Consider the following 25064-nt stretch of genomic DNA (forward strand, 5'->3'; position numbering starts at 1 on the left):
TTCAGAAAAAAAATTGACTTATGAAAATAAATGCATATGCTCCGGTGTCAATTTAAACAGGCCTGTTACTTGTTCTGGACACCTGCCCGCTTACGGAGGTGCTTGAATACGAGCCGTGAGTTCAACAATAAGGCAGGACATTATTTTGTTATGATATGGCTCTGCTGCTGTTCATATGTAAAACAAGTCTATTTGACAGGTTTTTAAAAACAGCTTTTAGTGAGAAATTTAAACTTATAACTGTTACCTTGGGAAAACTGCAATGCAAAGTTATATTTTAACCTACTTATGTAGTAGTTTGCCACTTATGATAATTTTAATACAAAGAACTGCTTTCACACTTATATTTTGGTAATGTTACATTTTTAAAAAAATTTATGTGAAATTTTTCTTCAAAATTTCTTTATTCTTTTATACAACTCAGAAAATAAAAATATGTAATTTTTAAATGGAGTAAAGATTGTTTAAAATAATAAATAATACACGTATGACAATGGCTTTTTAAATTATTATCAGTATGGTAAATTTCTTAAACTTTTTTAGAGTGGTAAGTGGAAAAACTTGAATGCATAAAATTACCACCCAGGGACCTTATTTATAATCCAGCTTAGGTTCAGTTATTTTCAACTGTGCACAATGGCATATGTAAAGAACATACGTCATATGCATATGTATACCCACGCATCCACCTATCTGTTTTTATATATAGCAATTTATGTAAGTCAAACATAGATTAAACATCCAAAGCATATCCAATTTTAGAAACTGTATAAATTATGCAAATACTTTACACTTCTGGTGGCGAAGCATGGAACTGTGAATCTGAGTCAAATTTTTGATCCTGAGAATTAGACTCTGAGTCCTGAGTCAGTCTCTCCGGGAGCCACTTTCCCCTGTGGGCCAGCCTTCCGGAGAAGAATGGTCTTCTCTTCCTCACAGGGTTTACCCCATAGCATGGCTCGTTCCCTACGAATAGCTAGCTTTCTTCTGGGAAATGACACTAAAGTCACACATAGCTTTCCAGAATGTCTCTCTGGCCATTCTAGGAACCCTTGAACTCTGGTTGGTTTTGGAATACTGTAGGAAACATGCATAGGGCAGCTTCCTAGATTCATCCTATAGGATGATGACCAAGCTCAAGTCGGACTCACTTGAATTGTCTACAAATCTACGGTGCATCTATGCCTGCAGGCAGTTATGGGAAGCTGCTTTCATTTCTGAGTGCTTGGGTCATGCTCACTGCAGGGCCTCCTCTTGCTTCTTCCTCAAGATTTATAGCAGCAATGTATCCCCCAAGACTATTTTATTCCTCAACAAGATGCTATAAGTTTGGACACTTATTCTGCATTTAACATTCTCCTCTGACTGTGTGCCAGGCTTTTCCTACACAGTAATTTTAAGTTCCTTTGTTCCTCTTACACTGCGGAAGCAGGCTGTGAAACATGCTTTTCTTAATCTCCCATGGGGCCCAGAAGGAAAAAGGTGCAAATATGTTTTAGGACTTTTTCTGCTATACAGAATTCCAGAGGACATTGGTTAATACCTGCAGTGTTCATCCTTGGGAAAATGCAACAGAAATGAGTGGATGGATCATGTGACTCTCATTTATTGTTCTTCATTGACCCTAACTGTTTGGCCCTAATTTGCTAGGAGTCTAACTCCTGTCTGTATGTGGCCTTATCCTCATGACATCATAAGAAGCATTTTGATCAAAATTAAGGATTTTGTGGCATGCTTTGATGTCAACCAAACAAAACACTGGGTGTGATGCCGATCACTAACACTGTTCATGTATGGTAAAAATGTTCTGTGTACTCCTCAAATAGCTTGTGTTGTTTTGTAGCAGTAACAAGTAGTATGACATGGGAAGTTGGTGTTATTATGAGATTTGTAGCTCACCAAGGAGTAATGACTGGGTGTCTGTGCCTCTTCTGGGACTATAATTTCACACTCCTGTGAGGTGCTCCTGTATGCTTTGTAAAATCACAGTACTATAAAAATCTTGCTTCCAACACTGGCATAGCTGCTTTTGCTGAAAGTTTAGTATTTATTCTAAGGCAATACTTGCAATAATCAACAAAATCTTATATAAGGCCTTACACATCATTCCAAGTGTTATAGGTATCGAAAGAAGGTTATTTAAATTAATAACTCAAGCTATGCTTCTTAATGTGATATGTTTAGAACTGGACAGACTCCAGTTTGTTCCTCTGGGTTCACGCTACAGTTTCTCTGTCTACATGACAAACCCAAGCTCCTTTGGTGAAGATGGCAGAAAACAGTTTTCTCTTCTCTTCCAGCTTCTAGATATTTAGTTCTGTAAGATTTCATTTTAAAATATGGAGTTTTAAAGGCATTTGACATTTAAATGCTGTTCCAGAACCCACCCTTGCTAAGAAAATATTTATGAATATGAAGGAATCTGAAGCAGGTGTAAAATGTAGAAAATGTGAGTTAATATTTGTATTTTTGTCAGTGACATATTTCCATTAAGTCATGAGGAAAATTGCAAAAAAAAATGCAAATTCATCAACCACCAGTACCTCTGCTGTTCATGGAAGTCAATATGAAACACCTCATCCTGCACCTCGCTGTTAAGTTGTACTGTACATTTCTATTGATGAATACAGTAGCATATGCATGCTAGTACACTGGCCATCAATTGAACTTAGAAAACCAGTTTCTAAAAGCTTTTGTTAGATAATACAGATAATTTTGGGAATTCTCCAATGTTATTATAATAGTTTAAGTACTATGAGTATATAACACATTAAAAGATAGATGGCTCCTAATTGTGAAAAGCCAATTAAGCCCCACGACATTTAAATATTCTTCCATTTTTAAACATTAGAGTCATACTGAACTAATGTTTGTTTTTGAACTAGAAGGCCATTCTTATTACATGAAGTGTCCTGAGAATTGGGTTTTACTCTGCACTATGTGGGTATAAAGCAAACTAGTGACATTGGTTAGGTCTAATACAGTCTCAATTGAATGCTGTTTAGTAAAGAAGATAACACAAAAAGGTTTGGTGCTGGGCCCTAGGAAATGTGATACAGTCACAGGAGAAGATGCCTCCTCTGTGTGAGAAGTGTAGGCCTAGTCACATGCAAATGGTTTTGAAGCTTCAGCGAGTGGGAGGCAGGCTGCACAGCTAGCTGCAAAATGATTGGCAGATAGACAGTGACAACTGTTTCACAGCTCTCAAAAATGTTAGGAAACATCACATCCATCTTGGAGTGAAGGCATTGCTTTTCTGTTTTGTATTGTTTTCATGCTAAGCCTCAAACCCAGAGCTTCGCATTTGCTAGACAATTGCTCTACCACCGTGTTACATCCCAGCCCCTAGATGTACACGTGAAGGTCAGAAAAAGTTGGAATGAATGAAGTAAGTCTACATGACATGGCATGTTTTTAGAAAATTCAGACCAAGCAGCCCAGGCACTTTTCAGAATTCTATAGTTACAGGAAAACAGGGCATTAATGACGATTTCAGGAAGTGAATTGATTAAGTCAAAATAATGCATCACGATTGAATTTGATAATAGTTGCTAAGATCCATGTAAGAGAACAGAGTGGAGACTAGGGAAGTTTAGAAGAGTGTTTCTAAAGTGCCTAAGCAGTAGTCAGGGGATTGCAGGAGTCTTTGGGCAGCAAGTGAGAGAATGAGAGGTGGGAAGGAAAGTTAGTGAACAAGAGACCAGGTGCTCCTGCTTCCGTGGTCAATGGCTGCCTTGGGTCTCAGATTATCACTTTTATTATAGGGGTTCAGGTGAGTGTGTGATGTTTGTAGATTCATGTGTGTTGGTATGGTAGTGTCAAGGCCTGCACTTCACAGCACAGCTAGTGCGCATTAGCTACTCACTGTCTGTCTGCTGAATGAATGAATGCTCCTAGAAGGTGCCTATGTGTGGAAAAGAAAGCCTGAGAATGTAAAGACACGAATACAGCTCAGCTTGACCTGAATAGAAGCTGATGAAGACTAAGGGTTTAGCTATGGCCTGGTACACAGTGTGAGAGGACGGCCATCTTGGCAGAAGGGACAATATGAGTGTGTCAATGTTGAATTTATGTGAATAAAACAGTATGTGCTAGACATGGAAGGAGAAAAATGTAATTTTGCTTTTTAAAGGAGAAATCACAATAGTTTCATATAATAATTAGGAATCAAGCAATTTCCAAAGCTACTTCTTTTGTATTTATAGCACTTACAATGACTGAGAAAGAAAAAGAACCAATTTTCCAGTGAAAACATTGTCACACAAGACATTGTAATAATAGGAATTTCTGTTCTGGGGCAAATTCACAGAAAAAGACAATTATATTTGTATAGTTTATGTTTTTAAAAGCAACTATTATTCTTTTAGGTTTTTTTCCTCTGAAAAAGTTATATGCTGTTGATATCCTGATATTTTATGAGAAAAGTACATTTTATCCTCAATGGCTCCTTGAAGAAAGTGAAAGTAATTTTTCTTTGCTTTCAAATATCTTTTTGTTGTTGTTATTGTCTTCACTGATGTACATAAGAAACAAGGACTTTCGGTTTCAAGCAGGATGCCTGTTGGCCTCTCTCTTCTCACTGCTCTGACTGCTCTGCCTTTGGTTGGTTTGCTAGCTCCTCTGTGAAGTGTCACGTGGAGCCTTCACCTCCCTCTGAGCCTGTGAGTCTCAAACCTCACCCTCCCTCTGTTTAAGTCTCTTGTGTGCCTTTTGTTCTCCTGTTGGATATTCACCCCCGTGCTTCTCTAGTTCCTTAACTTAGACATTGCCCAAGCAGGACACACCGGCACATCCTCAGAGTGCTCTTCTACGTCACAAAATTTCAAGAAAACAAGTTAGTCCACTCAATATCATTAACTTTTCTGCTCCTTGTGTTTGTGGAGTCTTGGATCATTTGTCCTTCCACTCCATCTCCTCCTCTTCCTCTCTCTCCTTCCCCATCTCTTTTGAGGTGACTCCTCACACTGTTCTCAAACCTGACTCCAAAATGTGGCCTCAAGTGATTCTTCTGCTGCAGCCTCCCAAGTAGCTAAGATCAAGGATGCATACCAGCAACACTGGGCTTGGGTCCTTTAAGAGAAAGCAATTGCATGACTACCATGTTTTTGTTCTCTTTTTTTTAATTGGATATTTTCTTCCTTCCTTCCTTCCTTCCTTCCTTCCTTCCTTCCTTCCTTCCTTCCTTCCTTCCTTCCTTCCTTCCTTCCTTTCTTTCTTTCTTTTTCTTTTTCTTTTCTATTTTTTTGTTTTTTTTTGTTTTTTTTTGGTTTTTTGGATTTGGTGTTTTCGAGACAGGGTTTCTCTGTATAGCCCTGGCTGTCCTGGAACTCACTCTGTAGACCAGGCTGGCCTCAAACTCAAAAATCCGCCCGCTTCTGCCCCCCAGAGTGCTGGGATTACAGGCGTGCATGACCACTGCCAGGATTATTTTCTTTATTTACATTTCAAATGTTATCCCCTTTCCAGGTCTGCCCGAAAACCTCCTAATCCATCCCCCTCCTCTGCTTCTATGAGAGTGTTCCCCCACCCACCCATTCACCCACTCCCACTTCCCTGCCCTCGAATTCATGTGAAGGTCATCATGCCTTCACAGGACTAAGAATGTCTTCTCCCATTGATGCCTGACAAGGCCATCCTCTGCTAGATATGCAGCTAGAGCCATGGGTCCCTCCATGTGTACTCTTGGGTTGGTGGTTTAGTCTCTGGGAGCTCTGGGGGGGGGGGTCCTGGTTGGTTGATATTATTGTTCTTCTGATGAGGTTGTAAACCCCTTCAGCTCCTTCAGTCTTTTCTCTAACTCCTCCATTGGGATCCCATGCTCAGTACAATAGTTGGCTGTGAGCACCCACCTCTGTATTTGTCAGGCTCTGGCAGCACCTCTCAGGAGACAGCTGTATCAGACTTCTGTCAGCATGCACTTCTTGGCATCCACAATAGTGTCTGGGTTTGGTGACTGTATATGGGATGGATCCCCTGGTGGGACAGTCTTTGGATGGCCTTTTCTTCAGTCTCTGCTCCACACTTTATCTCCATATTTTGTCCCATGAGTATTTTTGTTCCCCTTTCTAAGGACTGAAGCATCCATACTTTGGTCTTCCTTCTTCTTGAACTTCATGTGGTTTGTGAATTGTATCTTGTGTATTCCAAGTTACATATTTTGGGGCTAATCAAAATAACCCTGAGATTCCACCTCACACCAGTCAGAATGGCTCAAATAAAAAACTCAGCAGTTTTTTAACTAAAATAAAGCTGAAATTTATTTATTATTTATTTTAAATAATAATAAATAAATAAATTTTAAATAATAAACAAAAAATATTTTTTTTTATTTTAAGCTAAAATAAAAAAGACAGCAGATGCTGGTGAGGATGTGGAGAAAGAGGACCACTCGTCCATTGCTGGTGGGATTGCAAGCTGGTACAACCACCTTGGAAATCAGTCTGACAGTTCCTCAGAAAATTGGAAATAGTTCTGAGGACCCAGCTATAACACTCCTGGGCATATACCCAAAAGATGCTCCAACATATAACAAGGACACATGCTCCATTATGTTCATAGCGGCCTTATTTATAATAGCCAGAAGCTAGAAAGAACCCAGATGTTCCCTCAACAGAGGAATGAGGACAGAAAATGTGGTACATTTACACAATAGAGTATTACTCAGCTATTAAAAGCAATAAATACATGAAATTCTTTGACAAATGCATGGAACTAGAAAATATCATCCTGAGTGAGGTAACCCAGTCACAGAAGAACACATGTGGTATGCACTCACTGATAAGTGGATATTAGACCACCATGTTTTAATGCACTGTTAATTGAAAAACTAATGCCGTTTTAGGTGTCAAATTGGTTCGCTAATGCTAGACGTCGGCTGAAGAACACTGTCCGGCAACCAGACTTAAGTTGGGCCTTAAGAATAAAGTTATACAACAAGTATGTCCAGGGCAACGCTGAACGGCTCAGTGTGAGCAGTGATGACGACTCCTGCTCTGAAGGTTCGATCAGGTTTTTGTTTTCCTGTCTTTGTTTTGCAACAAATTCTAGGTGTGGTCTTAATGACCCACAAGATATGCTAGTCCACAAATTGTTTTCTAGTGCATGAGGAAACTTCATCTTTAGACTTTTATTATGTAACAGGCGTTATAGCCATTTCTGCTGTTTATAGATCTGTCATGTGGGGAGAAAGCATTTTCATTAAAATTAATACTCTAGGGAACAGTTACATAGGTTATTGCTTCTCTTTACCTAAAAATTAATCATATATAAAAATAATCTTACCCATGGCATATATTCTTATGTTGTGTGTATTTTTTAATGACTAAGTGTGACAGTTGAGCAGCTGGGGAAAGTATGCACAAATACTAGTTGGTGATATTTCCCCCCTTAGATGGAGAAAATCCCCCAAGAAATCACATGAACGAAGAGGGCTATAGCACCCCTGCCCACCACACTGTGATTAAAGGGGAGAGTTCAGCAGTGAAAGCTGGCGGGAGACCAGAGTCACGGGCTGCTGAGGACTACGTGTCACCGCCCAAGTATAAGAGCAGCCTGTTGAACCGTTACCTTAACGACTCTTTGAGACATGTCATGGCCACCAGCACTGCAATGATGGGGAAAACAAGGCGAAGGAACCATTCGGGGTCCTTTAGCTCCAACGAATTTGAAGAAGAGCTGGTGTCTCCGTCATCGTCAGAAACTGAAGGCACCTTTGTCTATCGCACAGGTAAGCTCATGCATTCTTGTAATTATGGTGACCTGTTGTAAGACAGATAAAAAGCTGTGGCGTAGAGGTTTATTGTAACAGATATAAGAAAGCTGTGATACGTGGACTGCTATAACTTTCACGCAAAACTTGTTTTAAACTGGCAATAGGTACATTTGTTCATAGACGATGGTGTCAGAGAGCCTTGAGACTTTTCTCTTTAATAGTAAGGATAAGCATCTTCATTCTTACTGATAATTTTAGTCATGATGACATATGAGTATGTCTTTCTTTGTTGTGTGTTTTGTGTGTCCAGCTGTGCACAAGCCCATGTGTGCCAGATGCCTCCTTCCTCTATGACTTTTGGCTTTATTGCCTTGAGACTTGGTTCCTGTCTGAACCTCAATCTAGGCTTGTAGCCAGTGAGACACTGAAATATTCGTGTCTCTGACACACGAGCACTGGTTACAGGCACAAGACCCATCACGATTGACTCTTTTTCTGTTGGGGCCAGGGATCGGAACTCAGGTCTTCATGCTAGTGCAGCAAGTTTTCTTGTGCTCGGAGCCATTCCACCTGCCTGATGAGAGCAGTATTAAAGGATGTATATGTTCCCTTCATGAGTAATCCATACCGTGGAGAGACATGCTGGATCGTGGCCAGCCATGCGAATGTTTCCTGTTTCTTCTCCTCTTTTCCATACTTTGATTGCTAGAAGTAATAGGAAATGAATACAAAGTAACCCGAGGGCCAGGATTTTCAGAGGGGAAAATGAAAGCCTGGATCCAGTGGCTTTGGAAATTTCTCTTTCATTCCTGGAAAGTACAAGTAGGGCTGATAAATAGCTTTGAAGATTTTATATTCATTCCAGAAATAGTGAGCCGGTTCTACCTGTCCAAAGCATCCAGATGGAGTCGCAGGTTGGCAAGAAGTTGTACTCTTGACTTTAAGTTCAGAGAGATTTATATTTAAGAAGTATTTGAGCAGGGTTACTTTGGAAGAAAGGATAGGTGAGATCTACAGCTGGTGTATTTGCCGCCTGGCTTCTAAAAACAACGGTGCATGAGCGTTAATGTTAGATCTGCAGACAAGAAAGCACTCAACCTATCCCAGGTGAGGAAAACAACCATGAACACACAATGATTAATCACTGGCTGAACAGCACAGCTGAGCCTGCACAAGAGGCTCCAGGAGCAGCATCTCTGCCAGTGCTTTGATTGCTTCTACTGCCACCAGTCACTGCCTGTAGTTACCCTTCCATTACTCAATGCCTGTAGTTATCCTAGTACCACCAACCAGTGCCTGTAGTTATCCTACCACCACCAACAGCCAGTGCCAGTAGTCATCCTACCACCAACAACCGTTGTCTGTCATTATCATACCACCGCCAACAACCAGTGTCTATAGTTATCCCACCACCACCAATTATTTTCTCTATTACGCCACTACCATCGACAATCATGCTATTTTCTCCAAGAATTTGTTGAGTACCATGTGGCCAGCAACATAGCAGGTGTGACATCTAAATTGCGTTTTTAGAGAAGAATGAGGTAGGAAATTCCCTGTCTCTGGAGACTTTTCCAGTCAGATTTAGTTCAAGCCCTTTCCTTTATTATAAAACTCATTTTTCAAGGTATGCCATAGGACAGGGACCAAGTCAGAAAGACCACAAGGTGGAACTTGCAGCTGAAGTAAATGACCTAAGCAATCTTCCTGGAGACCAGCAAACATATGAAGATCACAGTCAGGGATGCTACTTCGCCATCAACTCCCATGACAAAGATGTGACTTGTGTGTAGCAAGCTCTTCTCTGTCTCCTGCGCTCCCCCTGTATCTAATAATGGTATTTGTTAGCTCTTAGTGACTGATGAATTCACCACTGCTACTCATTGACTAAGTAGGAATAAAACACTTGGCCCTACAACTAGGACTGCAAACCTTTACACAGCCTGGTGCCACTGAGGGGTCCACATGGCAGCAGCAGCAGAGTGTGAGGAAGGAATCCACAGTTCGCACACGAACTTCAGCCTTCCAATTGGTTAGCCTGAAATCTCAAGTGTGTGCAGATGTCAACAGTGGTCCATTCCTAAAGCGTCAGGACACCCTTTAGACCCAAGTCAACAGTCTTTAGGTTGCATCTCTACCTCCCACATGAAGTAATCCAAAGCACACAGAAATACAAAACCACCCTCAGATGGAGGGACTGGGTCTAGGAAGAAGTTAAAATAAAGAGCCACTTAGCCAATAATGAAAATGAAGAAACAATATGTTAGCATCTGACCGCTATGATCTGAACAGAAGTTGGAGTTAATTCAGAGTTTTAGAAATATTTTCAGAGAAAGGGAAATAAATCTAAAAGAAGAATGAAAGTAAAAGGGGATAAAAATGAAAGAAAACAAGTTAACCAAAAGTTTGAAGGCAGTAATAGATAAACAAAAAAAGTCACAAATTAAAATTGGAGATGACAAAGGGGGTTAGAAACATGCATAGTTATTAAGCAGAATATATATATATATACATATATATGTATATATATTATCATGAAGGGACTGGGAGATTACTCTGTAGCTAGGGCACATTACACAAGCAGGAGGACAATAGTTCAGATCCCCAACCCCACATGATATCAGTTGGGTTTGATGGCTCTCCTAAACTCCCAGCAATTAGATGGCAGACAATTTCCAGAGAAAGCTAGCTACTGAGCCAAGCTGGATCTACAGGCTTGTGAAGCCCTTTCATAACAGATAGGGAGGCAAGTGATTAAGGGTGAGTCCAGGTATTAACCTGGAGCTGTTATATGCACACACATACAGTGCAAACACAGATGAACATGTGCATGCAGACACATACACAAGCACACACATGTACGCACACATGCACACATATCATGGATAGCTGTGAACAGTTGTTAACAGTATACCATCGTTAACTGAGTATGTACATTTATATTAGTCTTAAAAATGAATGATAAAATCATAAATAAGAAAGTCTTACAAATGATAAATAACTCAGGAAAAATTCAGGTTTTTAGTAAATCCAGTGCCCCAAAATTGTGAATTGATGGAACTATTAAGGTTTTGCTTTTTAAAACTTCAAGTAAATGAATTCTCTACTTTACACATTTTTCTGGAACATTTCAAACCATAGAAAATGTTCTCTGTTTAAAAATGTAAATATAATCCTAGTGTCAGACCAGATTAAGAGAAAATAAAAGTCTCTTTATGGTACAGAGCACTGAGCTAGTTGCTCAGTTAACCAAAAGTTTGAAGGCAGTCATTCAAACTGCAGGAATATGGAATACAGCTATGATAATACAAATAAATGTGCATACACAGGTACAGCAAAGGTTTCATGGAAGAAAAAAACAATTAGTGAGGTGAGTTAGGTAGCAACTGCTTATTTAGGGAAAAAAATGTTTCTTATAAATGTGTTTATGTTGACCAAGGCCACGCACCTGTAAATTGTCTTTGGGTTGAGGCTTTGAAAAATGCATGCTTTTTTTCAAAGGTGACAAAATACACTGTCGGAAGAAATGCAGGTGATGCTTTTCAGACTTAGATATTTTGGCTGTTTATTTTTTTAAACCATTCCTAAAGTCCCTGTTCCATATTAAGCACTGTCCATCTGCCAAGCTCTCTTTAGAAATAAAGCCCACCTTTCTCTTATTCAGCCAGTAAGAAAGCAACCTAGACATGTGCATAAACTTTCCATGGATGTGCATAAACTTAAAAAGAGCAATCTGATTTTTCCCTCTTGATGTTCAACCTTGGAGAATTAAGAGAGACTAGGGGCCTAAAAGTGCTGTGCAAAAGTTTTGGGCCAAGCACTAAATGACTGTCTTTGGGAACTAGTGGGGGCAGGGTGGGGGGCGGCTGAGCAATGGCCCTGTCATAGCCAGCTTACCTCATATGGAAACAGAAGCACAGAGCTGCTTTCTGCGTAGGCACTGTGGCTTTCTTCGGCGTTCAACCCTACTCCAAATTCCTTTATTTCCACCTAATTAAATCTCTGTCCTTATCAGAACAGAAATGTTTAAGGTCATTCACTCATTCTCCTAGCCAACCAGCAGTAATCCAAAGACTTTAACTCCATTTTAAAAGACCACTTTAACAGAGATTTGCTCATTTGTCTAGACTAAGCAATTATATCTCCCTGCACCTTTTTTCCTGCTATTTAAGAATATACTTCATTAAGAATATGGAATCAGAAATCAAGATGAAAGTTGGTGTATAGAAGGATCTCAGGGGCAATGAGTTATAGTTCACACTTTAATTATTATTATTATTATTATTATTATTTATTGGACTGCTTTCTGAGTGCTTGGCTTGAACCACTCTTATTAAATCATCAGAAGGAGGAGAGAATCTGTGGGTTATGAAACAAAAGCCATCAGTACAAAGATATTTTGTTGACCCTAACATAAACTTTGTTTCTCTGTATTTTGCAGCCTTGAATATTATGCCAAGGACGTAGTAGGTCTTCAGTAAATATTCACTGAAGTATTTTTAATAAAACTGATTTGATTCCCAGTGTTCTAAATGAATTAAGGACACTGAAGGCAAGCAGTCATTCAGGGTATCCCCAGGAAGAAGTCCTGTGAATTAAAACAGTGATTCGTTTTCATTGTGTTGGGCTGGTGAATAAGAAGGAATGTTCAGATACTTGCTGGAGTGAATTTCTGTTAGAATCTGACACCCGGTGCTGAGGTGTGTCAGAAGCATCAGAATGGAAGTCTCTAGTATCATTTGTCCCTCTATCTAATCTCTTCCTCATATTCTCTACACAAGACCAACTTACACTATGCCACCTTATAAACTAAGTCTTCATTAGGACCTTGCCTAGATGTTTTAATTTTGACTCATGCTTCAAAACCAAATCCACTGAATTTTCTTCTCTGTGGATATAGGGAAAGAAATTTCTCAAAAGTGTGGTGATTGGAAGATATCAGGAAGCCTGTAAATAAAAATTTAAAAACTTCTACTTTCCACTTGGCTAGAAAACAAGGTATGTGTGTGTGTGTGTGTGTGTAGTGTTTGTATGTATGTATGTATATGTGTATGTTTGTGAATGTGTATTTGTGTGTGTCTGTGTCTGTGCGAGTGGTCTTGGCTCACAAATGAATCTCTTTGTAAGTGACTGGGACATACAGACATTTCTCTGAGCTCCACTGTCAGTATGTAATTCATCAGGGAAGCCTGCTCCCAAGAGAATGAACATTTTAACTTACTCTTGTTAAGCTAACTTAATTAGACACATCTGGCCTAGAGAAAACATGTAGGCCACTGGGACTGTGGGATGCAAATCAGTCATGTGTAGCTTTTCCTGTGCTTGACTGAGGTGAATGTCTCCAAATAAAGGGAAACTTTTGATGGAGAGAGAACAAAATAAAGCCATGTTTTGAGGTAGGGACTATGTAGACTTCCGGCCACGGTGGCAGGTGTGGAGCCTGGCACTGGAGTTGCCACAGAAGGACACAAAAGATTGTGGAGGCTAAGGGCCAGCTGCCTTTGCTATTGTTCATCGCCGAAGGTGTCCCTTGAAGGGATAAGATGTTCTTTTCTGTCTCGTTTCCTGCATACTCAAGTAGGTCAGAATCTAAGCTGGTGTCTGTAGCAAGGTCCAGGTGTGCTAGTGAGCCCAGTAAGCCATTGGGTAAGCCGGGGATGTCACCTAGGTTCATACGCTCTGGTTCTGACAACCTATGAAAGTCTTCAAAAGTCTGTCCACCCTTCCCAAGGTTCTCACTTACCTCAGAGGACATGAGGGCCAGGGCCCCTGTGCTTTGGCCCAGCCCACTTCTCAATGGAACTTGTGTCGATGAACCAGAGGAAACATTTTAGAAGACACCTTCACAGACATTTTTCAAGGGCTAAAATCAATTGTATCAGGTCTGCATCAGTAACTTCAAGATTTGTCCTGAAGCATTGGCCAATAGAGGAGTGATGGGACTTTGTGAAGGACAGTGTGTGTGTCTCTGTGTGCACATGAGGTTTCTCTTTGGATCATGTATACCAGAATTTCTACTTTGGGTGCAGCTGGTTTTTTTGTTTGTTTGGTTGGTTTGGTTTGGTTCATGTGTATGTGTGTGTTCATGCATGCGCACTATCATTTGTGTGTGTATGTGTGTGTGTGTGTGTGTGTGTGTGTGTGTTACAGTTTGCCTGCATCTTAGTAAAAGTGTTGAGTTTTGCAATTTTGGATTATTCAGAACAGTGTTTTTCCTGGCAGGGCAACAGTAGTTGATGGAATACATCAGAAAAGGATAAAAACATCTTCCTCTGGTGCAGCCAGTGACATCTAAAGGAGACTTGAAATTTTACTTAGTTGGTTTTGGGCTTGTAACTTACCTATCAAATACCACTTGGGAAGGAGATAGTAAACTATGAAAGTCCAAGGTAGCAGAAATTTAAGTACAAATGTAAAAACTCAGAATTATCTATTCTCCTGGCGTCATAATACTTGACACTGCTTTCAGGATGTGTTCTAAGGACCCTTCTTTTGTCTTCTTATGCTTCCTTCCTCCACTTATTTTCTACAGCTGAGTTCAAACCCAGGCCTTATGCAGCAGGACAGCTGGTCTACCACTGAGCCACACTCCTCTCCCCACATTTCTTTTAAGGACTTTGTAACTTTTTCTAGCCATAACCCTCGGGGTTTATCTCAACACTAAGTGGACTTTACCTTCTTTTGGTTAAAAAACAATGACTTCTTCATAGATTTTGAAAAGGGGAACTTTTTTAGTTACTTATTTCAAGGCAATAATATTTCAAATGAGATTTAAAGACATTCTGACCACTGGGTAAGATCAGGGCAACATGAGAAGATTTGTAGGTTCTCAGTAAAATTCAGTAATGGGCAAACTTGCAAAAATCACAGCACTCATATGAGGATGAAACAAATTGATGTTTGAATTTGCATATGCTTTACAAATTTATTTGAAAAATATAAATAGAGTTATACCCATTGTGCAGAATTGAAAGGGGCACCAGCAGAAGAGAAAGAGGCAGAGACACAGAGTGACAGAGACAGACAGACAGATAGACAGACAGAAACTGAGACTCACTCACTCCCAGAGAGACACATTCTTTGCCATCTTACAGGTGCCTAAGAAAGGCAAAATGAAGGCTTGAGACTCTCAACCTCAGCAGGAGTGTGGCTTGTAGGTGAACCTAGAGCACCTTCTTAGCTTGGAGAATGTATGGATATTTTTTAAGAGCTGGGGTTGATCCAGATGTGTGTATTTTTTTTTTTTGCATTGTAATATACTTAACACATAACAATACTAATTTCATACTTGTCTTAATGTAAAAAAAATGTGTTTTGTGGGGTTTTTTTCTCAAAATTCTTTCTCTGTTTCTGTGGTGTGTGTGTGTGTGTGTGTGTGTGTGTGTGTGTGGTGTCCAGGGAGCGATTTTGTGAAGTTTGAGTCTCTTGACCTTTTTGTGGGTTCTGGAGTTTGAACCAAGGTTACCAAGGGGTGAGGGGCAAGCACTTTACCTGCTGAGCCATCTTGCTGTCCACAAAAGGTGTTTGGAAAGGCAGTCACATTTTTTCTCTCATTAGGTAGTGGTTCCTAGTACCTTGCTTGCTTTATAAGTTCTCAGTAGCCCTGAATGGGTGCTATATTGTTTGAGTTTTACGCTCCCTAGAATTTCAGATAGCAATATATTCACTACATAAATGTTTCTTAAGTGAATGACTTAAGTGTCTGTTCTTAAAATATTGACAGAAATAGTTGTATGTCGGTTCCTATTTATTTGCAGAACAAGAGAAATAAAAAAAAAGACTCTGAATAAGTTTCACTTAATAAAACCCTAGATTTTTAAAGACAGATATGTACAATTTTGAAACCAGAAAAAAATCTTAGATAAAATCAAGCTCCAAAGAGATTGTAAAATGAAAGTAATTAGATTTTACATAAAAGAGAAACTTCCAGGAGATTCATAGGTAATAAGTGGGAGAGATTGGCTAGTCTGAAGAAAGTCCATGGTGAAGGAAGCATGGAGCAGATATGTTTCTTCATCAAGTACACCGTCTTGGAGACAAGGCTTCAGGGACAAAGGGAGACTCAGACCATTCATTAAAGCTCTTCAGCTCTTCTGTCAGTCTCAGGGTGACAAGATCTAGAATAGAGTTTTGCCTTTGTAAGAATGACTGTTGGGGGTTGAGGCTGTAGCATAGAGCACACAGCTGCCAGGTGTGAAGACTTTGGGGGTCTGCGCACGCCCAACCCACTGCAGTTACATCTCAGAGCAGGAGAACGATTCTGCAGAAATCTAACATTTCTCCCCTCTAGTATCTTTAAGAATGAAGAGCCCATGCATTTAATGCATTTTCCTACTAAAAACAGTTTGTGAGAAGGGGGCTTCGATCCTGCAGGGGCATTCTCTCTGTTCATCCTGATTCCTCTCCTGTCAGCAAATCTAGCGTGACTAGTTTCTGATGCTCGAAGCTGCCCAGCAGCCAGTCACCTCCCGGGTCAGTTCCTTGGATGTGCCCGTCCATGTCAGGATGTCTAAGGCTGTGTCAATGTTTCCATTAAGAGACTTTTCATTCCCTGGGGTTTCTAAATAAGTCATTAAAATTCAAGCCAAATTCCAACCCTGGTGTAAAAAGAGTCTTTTCCCCCTTGCTTTATGCATAAAGGATATAGGCCAATAACCCTCACTAATTCTAAGTTTAGCTAGGTGCTTAAACTTTCTGCACACCAATAAGACTAAATAAGTGACATCAATACCACTCTGTAGCCTGAGACTAAAGAAGATGTAAAACACTTTACTGCCTTTGAAAAAAATGTCTGTAATGAGTGAACATGACCCCCCCTCTCTGTGTGTGTGTGTGTGTGTCCTGTCTGTTCCCCTCTGTCTCCCCCTCCCTCCTTCACTTCCTCCTTTCCTCCCTCCTTCTATTTCCTTCCCTGCTTGATCAGTTACACTTCATTTCCCTATTCCTTCTCCCCTACTTTGTTTCTAAAATCCAACAGGTAGTTTTCTTTCTAAACCTAGCATTGCTGTTATGGAGGCCTTACTCTGGGTAAATGTGTGCTTTCTGCCAGCGCTGAATATTTCGATCCTTTGAAGTTTTAGGGCTTCATGTTCTTGTTTTCTATGATCCGTTAGATCATGGATAACTGTGAGTCTCCAGGAAGCAAAGGTGGATAATAAACTTATTTACCCTAAGTAGTATTTTCTTTTCTCAGAACAGTTTTCCTTGTTTTTTAGTGTTGATGGAGGGTGCCATGTTTGAATAGCAGTTATGTATTGAACTGTCCTTCCTCCGTGATAGAAGTTTGTAACAGTTTCTCTCAATGTGGTACACTAAAGAGTCAGGTGGACATGGACTTTCACAAAGGGTCCTCAAATTCCCTCTCTTACTTTATGATGACGAAATGGCTTTGGGTGCTGTCATAGGACCCGAAAGGTGCATTTTTAGATATGAATAGCTTATTGCTTTCAGTGATTCCAAGTACTTGGTATTTCTTTAAGAATTCTTAAATCGTCAGTGTTGAACTTTTGAGAACTTAGAATGAGCAGGCTGTTGTACATTTCTACCAATTTCATTGTAATTAAAAATAATTTTTTATTATTGTGTGTGAGAGGGTATGCGCATGTATTCAAGTCAAGGTGTGTTTCTGTATGTATGTGTGTGTGCACTTGTGTTTGTAGGTTAGAGGACAATTCTGTGGACTAGATTCCATCTAGTTTGTGTGCTCAAGCTTGCCTTGTCAGGAATAATGCCAAATGCTTTGTTCATGGAGTCCTGCTGGCCCTGGTTCTTTCTTTTAATGACTATTGTGGAATGGTCTGTTGACATTATAAATGTAGATTGTGATGGTCTGTCTGTCTGTCTGTCGCTCTGTCTCTACCTTTATGTCTATGGTACCTGGATATGATATTTGGTTAGTAAGAGGAAATAGATCACTCGTAGTTCACAGTGGTGGCTAGAGGTCTATGTGGAGTGTGTGTATATGCTTGCTTGTAGCAGCAATGATACAGAGCACATGGGGGAGTATAGTAGCTTTTGAAAGTGATGCATGTCATCTTCTGTCTACCTTTGCATTGTGGGAGCCTGAGACTGATACTAGGAACAACTCCAATATTAATAGCATCCTAGTTTGTGGTTTCTAAGATGTGGCTTTGTCTCAGGCTTAAGCAATAACACTGCTCTTCTGTTTCTAGTCATCTTGAGACTTCTCAGTCAGACAAATGAATCCTGAACTTTCTCCTGGACCAGTAGGACAGAGCAGCTCATGGCACCAGAGCCATGTAAAGGAATTTCTTGTGGGCACTTCCCCAGGTCATATGGAGAATGACACATCAGGTCTGTCTTAGTCAGGATTTGTTCTTGTACAAAACATCATGACCAAGGAGCAAGGCAGGGAGGAACCACACTGCTGTTCATCACCAGAGGACGTCAGGACTGGAACTCTAGCAGTTCAGGAAGCAGGAGCTGTTACTAATTGGCTTGCTTCCCTGGCTTGCTCAGCCTGCTCTCTTATAGAACCCAGAACTACCAGCCCAGAGATGGCACCACCCATGATGGGGCCTCCCACCCTTGATCACTAATTGAGAAAATGCCTTACAGCTGGATCTCATGGAGGCATTTTCTCAAGGGAGACTCCTTTCTCTGTGATAAACTCCAGCTTGTGTCAAGTTGACACACAAAACCAGCCAGTACAAGGTCAGTTTGTGAACATTTTCTCAGATCAGATTGGGAGCACTCCCTCACATAATATTGGGAGCACTTTCTCGGGTTTGTTTGGGAGCACTCCCTTAAGACAAAAGTGGACCTCAGATTAAAAATACTTCCCAGAGTCAGATTGGGAGCAACCCCTACTACTTCTAAGGGTAGGGTCTAAGAGAACTAGATAATGTTTAAACTTCACTAGCTCAGGACAGTGGGAAGCATCTTATCTACTGACCCTGTAACTTTCATGTTCTTCAGTATCTTCCAGAATTGCTGGACTGCAGATAGGGTTGAATACTGCTTCATTGCTGACATTTGAAACATTTTCAATACAGCGATAGAAGTAAACATCCCTAGTGGTAAAAGTGTGTGTGTGTGTGTGTGTGTGTGTGTGTGTGTGTGAGAGAGAGAGAGAGAGAGAGAGAGAGAGAGAGAGAGAGAGAGAGAGAGAGGGAGGGAGGGAGAGAGTTTTCACTTGTACACATGTGTGTCATAAAATAAATTTTGCCATTGAACAGTTTTCATTCAAAGAAGTGGGTTGTTTGTTGTTTGTTTGCTTAACAATAGCAATGCAGAGAGAGAGGATTTGAGGAATGAAAACACCAAGAACTCAAATGGAAATCAAACATTTTAAAACACTGAAAAGTGGTGGGTGATGCCTTCTGCACAGTGGAATTTCAAGGGAAAGACTGCTCTGGGTTTTCCCATTGCTGCCTGTGCACTAAGAACTCCTTGTCCCTTCAGTCAAGCCAGACTCGGGCGATGGTGGACAAGGCTCAGTCTGCAGAGCTGTTTGCAGTAGGAATGCCCTGTTCTGCCAAAACTCTCATTATGACCCTTTAGCGAAGGGCCAGATTTCAGAGTCTGTCCTTTCAGCCTCCACACTGATTTAGACAGCAGATGCATTAAAAAGCAACTGGTATTTAGAATCATTTGTCACATGGTAAGGCAAAAAAAAAGAAGAGAGAGAGAGAGAGAGAGAGAGAGAGAGAGAGAGAGAGAGAGAGAGAGCTAGCTAGCTATCTGGCTAGAACAAGAATTCCTTAAGTGTTACTAGGCCCCATATTTCTAAATGTGAATTCTGAGGCCAGACGTTGCTGGGTGCCTAGGACCTCTGCTGTGATGTCTTAGCCTAGAGTGAAGGGGACCACTGTGCTGATGTGACTGTTTGCAGCTCACGTGGCCTCCCAGAGTTACAGCGGAGAGTCGCGTCAGAAGCACTGTTGGTTTTATTTCAGTTGTTGCATCTCCTAAGTTTCCTTATTTTAGATCTCTTAAGAAATATGGCCCCAATTCTGAATTGTTTTTTTTCATGTCTTACAGGGACCATGTCTCTAACCTGTATCCTTGCCCTTTCAGATTTTTTTCTTAATATATACTTTTCCTTTTTAAACTCTGCTTGGAAAATGTAAACATAAATATCTGGAATGGTAATGATCAACTATGCTAAAGATATTTGAGAGCTATGTCACTATGGTTGAGACTTTAAGATTTCAGTTATAGATACAAAAACTTTCTTTTCATTAGAAAATTATATATATATATATATATATATATATATACTCAATGCTGTGTCATCTTACCAGCCCTGAAGCACAATTCCTACTCGCACCTGATCACGTGGAGTGTAAGGTTTCCCAGGAGCCCAGGGAGGAGCCCAGGTAGCAGCATTGGCAAGGACCCAGCTTGTACTACCTTGTCCCTCACTTTTATTAAAGTAACAGTATACCTGGCCCAAAGAGGGACTCTACTGACACATTCCAAGTTGCATCAATAATTTTACCATAGTTAAGCACCAGTAGCTTCTGCTGAGCTTTGGAGAACAACCTTACTGGACCCAGACTTTCTCTCTAGCCCAAAACTCCTTACCTGACTATAACAAATGATTCTGTTGAGCCAGAAATGCTAGCAGTCTGTTTGTGTCTAAGGTAAGTCCCATTTATCAACCCAGGCCTCCAGTTCCTTCATTGCGAAGTGCAGGAATGTGATGACATAATCTGTAAGCTGCATCCCCCTAAAAGTCTGTGTCTCTGCGAGAGGAATAGGAGAGAAGGAAACAAACAGCTTGCAGAAAGGCCCAGCTGGATGGCTGCGCTCTACCCAGGATGAGCAGAACTGGGGCTCTGAGCATCAGGCCAGGAACACATTGGAGAATTGTTAGGGCTCATGGCAGAAAACTTTTATGCGGGAGGTAAAGAACTCTCCACTGTGGGAGGATGTTGTGCCCAAGGGTGGGCTAGGGGGCTCAGGGAGCTCAGTTGCCTCTGTCATGGTGGGCTTTATATGATCTATCATTTTAGAAAGGTCTAGTCCACATTTATACACATCTGCTTCCATGCTTTCTCTAACATTTTAAATATTTAAATTGTATAGTACAGCTCATACTCTATCCTTAGAATTTATTTTTGTAAATCACTTGAGGTAATGTTCTGACTTTTGTGTTTTCTTGTTTATTTATTTTCTGTTTCTTTTTTTCTTTTTTATTTTTTTTTAGACAGGGTCTCAAGTAATCCCAAACTCTGCATAACCAAGAATAACCCTGAACTCCTGATCATGCCTCTTACTCCCAAGTGCTGGGATTTAACTTGTATTTTTATTACCCAGTGGATAGGCAGTTGCTTCAACATAGTTGACTTGATTCAGCAGAGTTCCTACCTAACTTGAAAGGCTACTTATATTCTATGCTAACTTCATTGGGATGCCTACATCTAGATGATGTTGTATTTGGCCACACTTGATACAGTCAAGTACTAAGAATTTAGCTGCAGTCTGCTTTCCCAGCTCTGGCTTTAGAGACCATTTTGACATTGAGAAGCATATGTACGTTTTCATTTATCCTCAAGACATTCTCATGTAGATTCTCAAAATCAATTTCCAGCTGAGCTTTTGAGTAAATCTGACAAGTTCCATTACAGAATATTCTTATTAGAAATTAGTTTGGTATCACATTGGATATTAGTCTGACTATTAGCATTACTAATTTGTGGAATATTTTTGTCTTTTAAATATAGCAACTCTTTCCACTAAGGAATATTTATTGTGGTCAACTTTTATGACATTCAATAAATTTTTATACTTTATATATAATGTGCATATTTCTAATGAAGCTAATTACTAGTATTTTGTGTGTTTTTAGTTGCTTTATTAAAAGAATTCCTCAGCCATTCCTACAATAGTTAATAAGGGCACCTGCACCCAGCAAGCACAGGGGTGTGTGTTACACTTACCAAATGCCATCTCTACAGCTTAAGATTCTTCTCTAGTTATATTTTAATCTATTTGTATTGTTATCTTAAAAGAAAACTTGCTATATTTAAGTGTCCTTGAATTCTTGAGGAAATTTCCATTTTCATCACATTCTTTTAACATATTTCTGGATTCAGTTTATATTCTATTAGTGATTTACGTCACTTTGCCTAGAATTTTGTCATTCTGGTGCTCTTTCAAAACTTTAGTCAAAGACTTGGTGCTTATCTTGTGGAAAGTGATGGAAACTATTTTTTTACTTTTGTTTTTTTATTATTCTGGAAACATAAATGATATATTAGTGTTTCTTCATATCTTGAAAGTTTTACCTCTGAGATGGATGACTTTGACCTCTGAGTAACTGAGATGGTCTTGACCTTGAGTCACTGAGATGACCTTGGCCTTGAGTCATTGAGATGACCTTGGCCTTGAGTCATTGAGATGACCTTGGCCTTGAGTCATTGAGATGACTTTGTCCTTGAGTTATTGAGAATACCTTGGCCATGAGCCATTGCTTCTGCTTTTCCTCGTTATTCATATTTCTCCTGTATGTCATGAACAGTTTCATAATTTTATCCTTCAAATCCTATTTTGGGCTTCAATCCCATTCCCATTTATTAAGCAGTGTTATACTGAAGTTGGCCTTTTTTAAATTTTATTTTAGTGTCTTATTTTCATTCTCCAAGAATGTCATCTTTTTATCTTCTGTTTCAGTGAGGAGCTTAGGTATTCCTCAAAACTCTTATGTAAAGGTAGGCTTAACAGGGTAGGGGAAATGATGGGACCTTTGGGAGATGGAGCACAGGGCAAGGAAGTTGGGTCATGCAAGCTTCCCTTGAAGGGACTATTGGGATTCTTTCACTCTATCTTTCTTGCTGCCATGAGGTGAACAACATTGACCCCTCAGTGTGTTTACTGCTGTGATGTTCTCCTTTTCCACAGGCTTCTCTTCCCCCTCCCTGCTCTCCCTCCTCCTCCCTCCTTTTCTATTTGGTGATTGGACCCAGGCTTCATGCATGCTGAGCACACATTCTACCACGACACTCCACTCAGTCCCAGCCCATGTGCAACCACTGAGGATTTTAAAGCCTTTTTTAGAAGTCCTTCCTACCTTTTCAACACATTTACTGACTTGCTTAAAGAATATTTAGTATATTAGGGGTCAGGTGACCCATTAATTGATTGTTGAGTCAAGAAGACAAAAGACATGACCTTCTTCTGGAGGGTGTCCTTTAGCTGGTGCCTCTCATGCTCCCATTTCCTCCCCTCAGTTCTGTGTGTTAATTTCTGGCCTGTGGTATGTTTTGTGTTCTGTTAGGACAAGCAACTGACAGCCTGTCCTCCTAGCTGAGCTGTGAGTCCCTGTCCAGACTTCTATAACAATGTGAATCTGTGCCTCCTCCTCCTTGAATTTCTCAACTTTTCTGATTTGACAATAATTATTTTGATTGTTTTTATGCACTGCTGTGCATATATTTGATTTTGAATCTACATCCTATTATTTTAAAAGACAAATTAATCAAGCATTCAGTACACTAACTTAAACGAGAATTCTGTAATACAGATTTAGTAAATGCTTTTATCATAAAAAGTATTTCCTTTGTGTCGGATAGTTTTTAAAGTGAGACATTGGACACTCTCACAATTGTGCATACATATGCAAGGTCAAAAAATAATAAATTTAAAGTAATTGTCTGAACTATCACAGAATTACTAATGGGAGGAGAGTCAGATGGCTCAGATGGTCAAAGCTCTTGCCAAGCAAGCCTGACACCATGATTGGAGTACCTAGAACTGATGGAAATCTCCGGGTTGTAGCAACTCAGATCTGCCACATGTCCATGATGTGTCAAGAGATGAAGATGGGAAAATCATCCAAGTCTTTAGGCAGTCTAGCCTGGAGAATGCAGCAGAGCAAACAGAAGAGACCCTGCCACAGCAGGCTTTAAAGAGAGAAATGAATCTCTTAAGGTCTTCTGACTCCCATATGCACATCATGGTATATATGTTCTATGGCATACCTCCTACACATGCACAATGACACATTTTTTTTAAAAAAATTAAAAGTTTTCTAGAGAGATAGATGGAATAGTTATTTATAAGGCTTGCTGCTGTTCATGAAGATACATCTTCCATCCCAGCACCTGTGTTGTACTCACAGCTACATGCAACTCCAACTTCAGCGAATATGACACCCTTTTTTTTGGTCACTGTGGAGACACAGACACACACACACACACCACACATGTGTATATATAAATATGGCATATACACACACAGGCACAGAGATAAAAACCATCTTTTAACATTTCTGGTAGAATTCATCTACATAAATGTGGTTTGTTCTAACAACAAAGATTCCCTATGTTACATTTCTCCTAGAAAAATTTTAAGTATAATCGATTGAATTCGATCAACATACCTGTAGTTATGACAGTATGGTGAAGGTTTCTTGACAGCCTCGCTCCATAGACAAACAGTCCTTGAAGTGTCCTGGGCTGCGGGGGCTCTTTACTCTTTAGTTAAGTCGGCAGCACAACGTGTTAGAAACATACAATTCTTCTTGTCTTTCCATGGAAAACTTTAAGCTCTTTAAGAGGAAACCAGTGCAAAGTTTTGAGTGAAACAAGTAACTATGAATTCCACTGCTTTTGCCAACGTTTCGTTCAAGCAAAATGACCAATAAGTAGGGCATTAAATGTCATGGGCTTCAAATGTCTTCTTAGCCTTTTGTACTTGAGTTACTTTTCCGATTTTAGCTGGTGCTGTTAGTGTAGTTGGTGACAGTCACACAGAAGCAGCAGCAGGAGGAAGGGGGTCATAGTGTTTGGAGAGCATCATATTAAATAAAAGGTACCGCACGTTTGATATGTGCACTTGACTTGTTTTGAAAATGTCAAAAATCTATTTTCTTTCCCCCAAGACTTCTATCGTTTCTCTCTCCTTCCTGCCATCCAACAACTGCCTGTATTATGTCTGTGCAGAGCAGCCCTGCTTAGATCTCCCCTGGGGGGGGGGGTTGATTGTGCTGGTCTGAAGAAGGATTCCACAGTAATTCTGTGTCTCTGTGCACTGATAAGCTGACCTCAGGGTATTTTTCTGTGTTTTCTCTCCTCCTTCAGGAATAAGCCCGATTCTCCTTCCCTGTCTGCATACACAGCAGCAGCCCTGGTAACACGGTACTATTTAGACAGACCACAATCCCCAGGTCCTTCCAAGGCTGGCTCTTCCTTTCACTGGAATACCTGATATTTCTTGTGTCTTTCACTCGCTGTGAATTATGGCCATCTTTCTGTGGCATGTGCTTTAGCAAATGAGTCTTTCTCTGCATTGCATAGCTATTTGCTTTATCCTTGAAGACTGGCGAGTTCACTAGCTTTGAACCCTTTCATGACTAGCTGCTTTGGCCATTGGAAAGGAAGCATGA

General features: G+C 40.2%; 1 protein-coding gene across 1 annotated transcript in view; it reads left to right on the forward strand.

The window, feature by feature from the left end:
* The window catches only part of Mkx (mohawk homeobox), a 73537-nt gene that overhangs the window by 6296 nt on the left and 42177 nt on the right, over positions 1-25064 (forward strand). The window contains exons 4-5 of the mRNA XM_052157370.1: positions 6842-6998; positions 7391-7726. Coding sequence (XP_052013330.1) covers positions 6842-6998; positions 7391-7726 — 493 coding nt within the window. The remainder of the gene's footprint in view (positions 1-6841; positions 6999-7390; positions 7727-25064) is intronic.

Source organism: Apodemus sylvaticus, chromosome 14 (assembly GCF_947179515.1).
Source record: "Apodemus sylvaticus chromosome 14, mApoSyl1.1, whole genome shotgun sequence".
NCBI lineage: Eukaryota > Metazoa > Chordata > Mammalia > Rodentia > Muridae > Apodemus > Apodemus sylvaticus.